Source organism: Patella vulgata, chromosome 5 (assembly GCF_932274485.2).
Source record: "Patella vulgata chromosome 5, xgPatVulg1.2, whole genome shotgun sequence".
In the NCBI taxonomy this organism is placed as follows: domain Eukaryota; kingdom Metazoa; phylum Mollusca; class Gastropoda; family Patellidae; genus Patella; species Patella vulgata.
The window spans coordinates 17,035,296-17,045,672 of record NC_065883.2 but is presented as its reverse complement, the minus strand read 5'-3'; the positions used below and the strand labels follow the sequence as shown (position 1 = coordinate 17,045,672).

Here is a 10,377-nt window from a genome sequence, read left to right as displayed (position 1 = left end):
GTATCTCTTATTTTCTCGTGTCTCTTAACAGTTTTAATCTTTTAGTTATATCTCCACCCCACCCAAATATCATGCATAAAGCAATGGCCATCGAATTTTTGCTGTTCGGTCCCTTTAACTCAACAAATGATTTTGTAAATACAAAACATAAATTTTCAAAAAGTCGTATACTAAAGTATTGCATACAGTTTTCCGGTAGATAAACAGGTAGCATGTTTCTGTAATAAATGTTCGAAAAAAAAAACCCCACATAATAAGGGTCGGGTTTCTATTTTATCTGATCTCTGCCTTTAGCCAACCTCTAACCACAGTCTGTTGTTCTTTTGGAGATCTAAATCCACAAATCATTGAAGACCTTCAAACAAAATCATCGAACTCGTCAAAATGGCCAAGGGGGTTATATTGATTCCAGAGTATTGTTAAAATGTGGAACTCGATTGTAGACCATTGTTATCTCCGTCAGTACAATCGATAAAAGAATGGCGACCATTGTTTCTCATCCTAATTAACCTCGCTCTCTAATAAAACCATCAATTAATTGTCGTCTGATAATTTGGCGGGATATTGTATTACGTTCTGCTAGTTGATGTCCGCTAATCTCATTCTTCCATCATTATAACTTGTAAACACGACACCACGTTATTGCATATTAATTGGCTACAATTATCCTCAATTAACCAATCAGAGGACAGGTTAGTAGTGGATATCATTTGCTCGTTGACTTCTCGCGCCCTCCCATCATGTGGTGACGTCACGCCTCAGATCGTCTGATATCGGTGTCTTAAGTCGAGTGAAGTGGAGTCTTACCACAATTACAAATTGCCACCACGGGTAACAGTACAGTGAATCCTGTGTAACCACTTGTGGGTCATTTATCGACGACATAGTATCATTCACGAGACAATTGGAACACGCTCTACTACATCGTCTTTATAGCAGACGACTTATCAAAGTTTCCCAGCTAAAGGCAAAAGAATAGTTGTTGTACGCTTTTCTACTGGACATTCTTTATGCATTTTTGAGGATTTGTGAAACTAGTATTTTGAAGAAAACAAACTTTATTGACATAGTTTATTCGTAGTAAACAAAGATACACTGAAATGTTTTGCTTTTAAATTCGAAACAACGTTTTACTAATATTTTTCACGTGTATTGACAAACTTTTGTGTTCGTTAACATGCATACAATGACGGACACGTACATCGATGTTGAACGGCTCCCGGTAGATGAGAGCGACAAACAGTTACACCATGGTGATCTCCAATCTCGCAGTCCGAACTACAACCACCGACCTTTTAATGACAGTGTGGAAAGCGATTTAACATCAGGATCGGAAGATGATGAGAGACGGAGAGAAGAAGAAATGAGACATGGTTTATCCAGAAGTAGCACACCAGAACATCACTTGAAATCAATGCAAAATAAAGGTAAGTTAATTGTAAAATTGATGAATATTTCACCATTTTAACATAAACACACACTTTCAAGTTAAAAGGCTTAACAGTTCCTTCTTTGATTAAGCGTACCCCAAAATATGAATTGTGATAAAAATGATACTAAGTATAATAGAAAATGACGAATCAATATTTGAAAATGCATGTTATATCTAGACTTCTACAAAATTTCACGTATATTCTCTGCGAGGAAAATGGTACCCATACATTCAATTTTTAACTGGTTTTGTCTCGTACTTTGTATTTCCGCTTTAGTTATATTGTTTTGATTTTTCTTCTTTAAACATATGCACAAACATACAATAATAGTTCATTAATGCATGCACCTTGCTGCAACCCTTTCTCCAGAATAACGATGGTATTACTTGTAGTTGTGTTTTGTATTATATCAATTTATGTAGTTACCTTAACTAAGTGAAAAGAAAATGATAATGGTTTGCCCAATGCCAACCTTCATTTATCTGCAAATTGAAGACATTTAATTTTTACCAAACAGCACATGAAAATAGAAGAGCTTCCCACCGCTCAAGTTCCCGTGAACGCTAAATTTAAGTGCAAAATAAAAGTCTTATCATCATTTAATTAAAAACATTTCAAAATAAATTTAGAAAAATAATAAGAAAGTCTATTTTGATAATTGTTTCTGGAAATTCGAACTCAGACATTCTGACTTTTATGCCTAATGTATGGTTCGATGTCGTGTTGATCATAATTCATTAAACATAAATATTCATTGTTTTAAAATTATATAGTATACATTGTTTAAAATTTATTTTAATGATTTGAGACTTTATAATTTGTAAAAAATAAAATATAAATAATATCATTAATGGTTAGCTATTTTTTATTTCTAAAATAAACAACTGCATTGTTGTACAGTAGGGTTTCCCACGGTTTGTATATGTGATTATCTCTATACCATTATAAAATATATTTATTATGAGTATTGTCGATTACTAATTACTTATTGTGGAAGTATAAACATGATAATTTACACAACTTAAGGGCATATTCAATCATATTTACATATACTTCGAATTCATCATTATTTTAAATCATTTATATAGTTGCCAGTGCTCTCTATTTGTGCGGAAACAAATTATGATGGGTCTTGAGGAATGTGGACTATTAATAAATAAACAATAAAGATATACGAGAATGTAAAATTCATTAGTAAAATTATAATTGTATACAAATCCTGGATTTAGATATACATATCAAGCTAAAACATGTCATTATCAGGAGAAATTAATTGCGATTTCAAAGAATTTAAAACAAGACCATTTGAATAGTTCTTGCTTTTTTTAAAAAGAGATAATAAGTATATGCACATCAGAATAATTTGTCATCAGATTCTAAGTTTTTAAACTCAGGTACTTACAATTTTATTGAATAATGACACTGTTTGTATTTTTCTATGACGCCACTTTCTGTAAACAAACGTTTATTTTGGGAGCCTACCAATTTAAGAATTAGTTTTCAAACGTTGATATAAAACACAAATTTATATGGAAAACAATCACTGTTTTTATTTCACACTACGTTTTATATCATATAGTTCAGTTACTAAATGCCGTATAAGGATTTTTTTCAAACGTTATGAGTTTGTAGATGACTATGACATAACATGTTTTAACTCTGAGTAAACAATATTTCAACATTAAGAATTTAATTATAACTGAATTATTCTGCCAAATATTTATTGTTAGATTTATGAAAAATACCTTGACAAATAAAACCCACAACAACATTAAGAATATTATTATCTTCTCTTAAAAATAAGGAACTTATTTTCCAGTATTTGTTGGGTTTTTTTATATTTTTATATAAGGTTATGAGTCATGAGTCTATGGGTCGTGGGGGGGGGGGGGGGGTACTAGTAGTTTATTCCTAAAAATACTGGACATTGAAGAATCACGCCATATATACATGTCACTTGGCATGAAATAAGCTCATTTAGGCTACTCGATAACAACCCAAACTTAACGAGCCGCGTACAAGTCCTTTCTACCATTTACATACGGAGAATCCATGCGGAAATTCTCTAGTGCTTTTTGATCTAAGCTAGCGGAAAAATTGAAAAGATGAGTAGAATTTCTAAACTTATTAGTAAAACTATTTTCCAGATGAGTTATTGGTTTGTATTTATCTGTAATAAATTAGATAGTGTCCCAGGTTTAGGCGAGCGGGGTGTTGACTTAAATACGGGCACCTGTTGCGCTTCGAGATTAAACGAATTACGTCTAAATGCACACTCGTTCGTTTTATTATAGACCCCTTTTGAACGAAACAATCCATCTTTTATACGCAACCCTCGAAAACACATGTTTCATGGAATCATAGTCCATGTTCCTTGTTAGAATTTGATATGAAGGCGGATTGAGAAGCTCGCATATCAAGAGCTGTGTAACCACACGGCGCGAGCTGTAATGAGGAGGCGTGGTTGAAATATTAATCTAGGCCTCATTACCTCCCTTTAATGTATTTTTAAATGTCGACTCAGACGTTTCGTCCTCACAATACTTAACGTTTTTTCACCCCCTAATCCTAAAATCCGGTGTATTTGAAAACGTGAACTCTATAACACTGACTCGTATTAATCTGAAGCTTTGTTGTCGAGAGATTTTCAAGGACTACAACATAATAATTTCCATATTTTCTCAAGTTGGTGATGAACACTGACATTAATTCCGCGTGACTGAATAGTTCTTCACGCGAATGTTCATGGATGGCATGGTTGTCGTTTGGCGAGACGAGTGTTACTGCCATTAAAATTCTTTTAAAGATAGAAATAATAAAACCGATCCAGTTGTCGTCTGGCTGGTACATATTGTATTGATTTGATATCCTTATTATTAATCAACTATTAATATTGGTCATAGGTAGGAGGGGCTGGGGTTGTCATATTGTTCACATTTTTGAAGTGATAATCTCTAGAAATCCCAAATATTGTTTTGGTTCTTTTTGTTTGTTATTGTCTTTTTCAATGATTGTTTATACTCACCTGATTTTTGACGTCAGAATATTTGCACAATTAAAATATTGTCAGCAAAAGTAACTTTTCAAAATGATTGTCGTACCAAGCACTACTTAGCATAATCATCCATTTTCGCTCTTCAACACGGATCTTAAACCTAATACTTATTAATGAGTATTCGTGTTTCTCTTAATGCACGAGCATTGCGCGTGAAATATAGTAGTACTAGTGATAGGTGAAAGTGAAATGTGATTCATCTTCGTTAGTGCACGAGACGATGATGACAGGTAACATCTCACTCGATGAACTATACAGGTGTTTAGCTTTGATCTTTTGCCGAATTAAAACAATGCGGGTTTTATTTTCACCTATAACTGTCGCGTGTTTAAGACTTGGTGAACATTAACCATATACTGTTGAATTAATTTAAGGATACAGGGGTTAATGATAAACTTTGTCCATAAAAATTCAGAAAAACTTGCACCGAAGACTTTCTAAACATGTGCCTGTATAATTTAATATAAGGAAGGATACAAGGGCGGGAGATGAACTTGGATCGTTTGGGTGCTCCCGCAATCATTAAATCTTACTCTACATCTAGGCCTACTTATAAAATTTCAAGATGGAAATTATATTCGCTTGATTAACAAAACAAATGCTCTTATTAATTCAACAGAAACTTTTTTTTAAAACGTGTAAATTTGGATAATTTTGACAGATATCAATGACGTCATTAATGGACTTGATTGATAGAGAATACTGCGAGAAATTTCGCGCCTAAATTTCGGTAATAAATCCCCTAATTTATTTGACATATGTCTCTTGCATGTTGTAATATAGATGTACATTGTGATGTAACAATACGATTTAGAAGTGTTGGGCTATCATGTGGGGATTTGTAAGAAAATTGAATACATCGTGAGTCTGTTGATGAATTAGAAGTTGATAGATGTTAGTAATTTGTTTTATTGGGTGATTATTTTGTCAAGTTTAAACAATCTGTATCTTTCATATTTCTCTTAGATTTGCCATAATTGACTCTTAATTTGTCTTCTTAATGGTGATTTATTACGTTTACATATACACTCTCGATACAAATAAGTACATTAATTTAATATAAACAAAAAAAAATATAGATTTTTATAAAAAGTTTTGACACGACCGTAGTTACAAGGTCTATAAAAAGGCATTATATAAGAGCTAAATTTGTCCATTGCAGGCTTTTCTTTAGGCCTTAAATGTTACATAAACTATTAATTAAACATTTATTAACATGACAAGACCATAATAAACTCTCGATGCCATTTAATCATTTAATTAAAAAATGGAGAAGCGAGGCTAATGAAATGTCAGTATACTCTTTTTGCGTAATCCATTTTTGAACTATTATAGCAAGAATAACTAGCTCTTTCTCTAAATTATACATGATGCTTCTTTAAATAGCTACCAATCTACATAAGGCATACTTTATTTATTAGTGAAAATTCTGATAAGTTGAGTCAAAGCAGATTCCTTTAACAAATTTATCATTATAAAAATCATTCTAAAAAAAGGATGACCAAATCATGACATGCTTAATGGTTTGATATAATGTAAAAATTATACATTATTGTCTATTTATATAAGATTCATGACTATTGTTTAAAATTGTTAAAATGGGGTTTATTGTTTTAACTTTGTGACATTTCCAGGCTTATTTTAGTATTTTTGTGGTTGGCATTCATACCCATTTTAAAATTAACGATCTTGTAAAATGCGTCGCTCTTCAAAATTTATTTGCAATTTATTACTAAATTACTGCAGATAAAAGTTCTTTGTTATGTAGTTTTTCAAATTCTAAGAAAAATAAATCGTGATAATTTGGTTTTCACAAACATAGTCATTCATTAAATATGACTTAAATTTAAAACACCCACTATTCAAAATAATTCATATTATTTAGATTCATTTATCTTCAAAAGACAAAAGAAGAAATATCTAGCGGTTAAGAATATTTCTTCTCACTTTTCTCCCACTTCTGTTAAAAGATGTTTAGAGATTACATATTTTATGAATTTATTTTATTTGGTGAAACAATGATGTCAAAATGCATGTCAGCGTCCCAAGACGTCACATTTTAATTAAAAACATCCCCCGGTTAAAGACCACCTCACCTGCGCTACCTATTTTGCTAATCACGTGATCACAAGTACAGACGGCTTAAATTTATTCCAGACAAAAATAAACTTAAAAAGTTGTAAAAATCCCCCTGACAGGCATGTGTGAATTTTTAATTGAGGCAATTTGACGTAGAAATAAGTCGCTAATCTTGTTGACCAATCAAAGATTATCTCACTGTTAACAAGGTCATCAACCAATCAGTAACCACTTAACACTTGTCTTCGGTCGTGTTAATGGCTGTGTACAAATTTTGTAATGGGATTAATTACTCTGAATCGATACGAAGACAATGAGATTAAGTTGTCCTTATCGAATTTAATTGCAGTGTTGTTGAACGGGATTATTGTCTATTATTTCGTTGAAATAAGACAATAATAATAAGAAGAATTGACATGCTAATTTCAACACTTAGCAAGAATATTGTTTTCGTTTCGCTAAATTTCTGTTGCTTGGGGCTAAGCTAGTAGTTGGCATACTAGCTTTATGTTAGAGGATTGCGGATAGTTTCACATTTTTACCTATAAAACGTTTTAAACGCATTTAAAACGCAACATTTTTTCCCCTTTTTTTCTCATGTATGCTTTAACTATTTGCATACACCCTGTATATATATATATATCGAAATGGTCCACGCTACCTGCTAATTACTTGTTGACAACCAGATTTACACCGACAATCCAACAAATATTCTTTAATGTTATATTATACACATCTTGCGTTAACCATAAACTCAACAATATTCTCTTATTTACCGATATTTGAACCCCAAAGATTTCTTATGTTTAATCACAATAAAACATATTTTATTATCACTATTTAATAAACAAGTAAATTAGATTTACCAAGTCAACAATCATGTTGGGTTATGAAGTTACAAATTGAATGATATTATTTTTTATTGCTGTACAAACAAGTTGGATTTGATTATAATAAATAATTTCATTGTTAATCGATATATAACGTGACATATTGCACGTGCTGTGTTACTTTTAATCAAATTATAAGTGAAACACGCGAGTTCATTCGGTTTGAATAAATTAACATAAATTAACCCACCCCATCGTGGTACAACTTATCCCCGGTTATGAAAATTAAAAAAAAAAATAGCACTGTCGCTCACATGTAATATAGGCGTATTGTTCATTTATTTTGACATGGGAATCAAACATTTGTTTTTCATACGGCTGCCATTTTTATTTTCAAGCTTCATTGACATCAGATGACGTAATAAGAGCTCCTGTTTTTATTGGTCTGCAACCATAAACAAACGGCTACTTGTTAATGACGTAATATCCTGTCATAACTTCATACTTTAGACACATTTTCGTAGAAGATAGTGTGATCTATATTATCCATGTTACGATAACACTAACAGAGTAATAACATTTTCTGTCTACCCAATCCATTAGCAATATTTATGTAATATTTGATATTATTAATAAGCTCCGTCATATTTCATTGAAGCTTCTGAATTACGTGCAGAATTTAGTAAGATTTTATCTATTAAGAACTATTCCATATTCTGTTATATAAAAAGAATATCGACTGTGTCTTTGATTATTTTATTTTTTGTTTATGTTTATTATTTTAAAATGTAGTCTGTTTTCTTGAACATAAAGTAAAATGAAATCAGGAAATGCGTTTTTAAAGTGTGTTTTGTTTATTTTATTTTATTATTTTTTAGATTCTCCATTGGATGACAAAGAAATTAGAAGATACAGAACAGCCTTTTCAAGAGAGCAACTAGGCCGACTAGAGAAAGAATTTCTTAAAGAGAATTACGTTTCTCGACCTAAAAGATGTGAATTAGCAGCATCATTGAATTTATCTGAGAGCACAATTAAGGTAGGCTTTAACCAAAATTTATAACCAATATAAGATAAGTCAGAATTTTATTGTCAATACTGGAATTACATGTAGTTCCTTGTTTTTCCGATTAATCTATATTATTAACCATTTTCAATGATTTTTTTATTTATTAATAGTTACAAATTTATTAATAATAACAAATTACAATTTTATTAATAATTACAAATTACAATTTTATTAATAATTACAACAAATTTATTAATAATTACAACAAATTTATTAATAATTACAAATTTATTAATAATTACAACAAATTTATTAATAATTACAACAAATTTATTAATAATTACAAATTTATTAATAATTATAAATTTATTAATAATTACAAATTTATTTCTAACAGGTCTGGTTTCAAAATCGCCGAATGAAGGACAAACGCCAAAGAATGGCCATGGCCTGGCCGTATGGGATTGCTGATCCCCATCTCTACGCCTACCTAGCAGCCGCAGCCGCTTCTTATCCCTACGCAATGACATCTCCAACTCCATACAACTACTATTCTGGCGTGGGAATGCCACGATCACCTAGCGGCATAACTCCAATGGGTTTACCAGGCGGAATGAGACCGACATTGGAATCAATGAACAATTTAGCTAACTCGTATCTCAGACCCCCATCTTTACCAATCCCTCACCCAATTCATCCACAGCCGACGATGGGTTGCAATTCCAGGTCACCATTAGAGCCGAGCTCAGTTTTAAATCACACTTCACCATCCACAACTCCTAGTGAATCATGTGCTCCTACGTCATTTTCTACAGTCCCCACGTCAAATCCGACACCTGTTACTAAAAATAGCAGCTCTATTGCACCAAACGGACTATTCAGACCATTCCAATCTGAAGTGGAACGAACATAAAATTGTTACAACCCTAACAGTATTTAATTATTTTGTGAATTTTGCTCAAATTGTGGTGTTTCTCGTGTTATTGTGTCATATGAACCGACGTTGTGACTAAAAAAACATTCTTGTGTGAAAAACTAGATATACAGAATTCCGTTGGGAAAATGTTGATAAGACTTTTTGTTGACATTTATTAGAAATTTGAAAATATTTGATAATTTTTTCCCTATTTTAGAATTGTGATAATTATTATAGTGTTGATTTGATTCATTCACTTCTTTCTTCAACCCATTAATTCATCCATACGAGGGATTTTCTTCTTTCATTCTTCCATTTTCTTCCTTCGTCTATCCCTCTATTCCTGTTGTTGTTAAATGTATATATATATGAACTGGCATTAAATGTTGGTGTTTTGAAAAGCGACCGTGTTTTGAAATTTATATATAAAGGTTTGCCGTGTATTTTGTACACGAGGAGCAGTCCATTTGCTGATTACACTATTTTGCTTGAATACACTATTTTGCCTTTAACGTTTTTTAGGACTTCGAATTCTGTCTTATGGTTTTATTTTATTTAGGTGATTTGATTTCGATTTTTGACAGCGACAAAGCCGAATTACTTGCTAAGGTACTGTGTCACACAGAGGGCAGATTTTTTAAAATATCCAAAAGTTTTTCCTGTCCAAAATCTTACTTGATGTAGGTGCATTGTCAGTCCTTATCCATTCATAACAAAACACAACACAGTGTATATATGGATATAACTACTTATGTATTTTTTAATAACGACGTTATCCAACCCAGATGAATAGGAAATATAATATGCTCTAACACGTTTTATAAGACATCGACGTTGAAGCAAAGGCAGGGACTATTTTGTGATGATATCGGTAAATCATCTACATGACCATCTACTAAGTACTTGCACAATCGAAATGTACCATAACAATATTACTTAGCAAATCCACGCAAGCTGAAAACATTTAGCAACAAAGCAGATATTATATACCCTATCAGTATGGGTGTCTTAATATACAGTAGTTGATTCTCTTACCTGTTCATGAGAATTACAAA

General features: G+C 31.8%; 1 protein-coding gene across 1 annotated transcript; it reads left to right on the top strand.

Moving 5' to 3' along the window:
- Positions 1 to 892: 892 nt before the first annotated feature.
- On the top strand, positions 893 to 9,665 carry LOC130013000 (homeobox even-skipped homolog protein 2-like). The gene is made up of 3 exons (XM_056101321.1): positions 893 to 1,427; positions 8,276 to 8,436; positions 8,804 to 9,665. The coding sequence occupies exons 1-3, from the start codon at positions 1,178 to 1,180 to the stop codon at positions 9,317 to 9,319; spliced, it is 927 nt and encodes a 308-aa protein (XP_055957296.1). The 5' UTR covers positions 893 to 1,177; the 3' UTR covers positions 9,320 to 9,665.
- Positions 9,666 to 10,377: the final 712 nt, after the last annotated feature.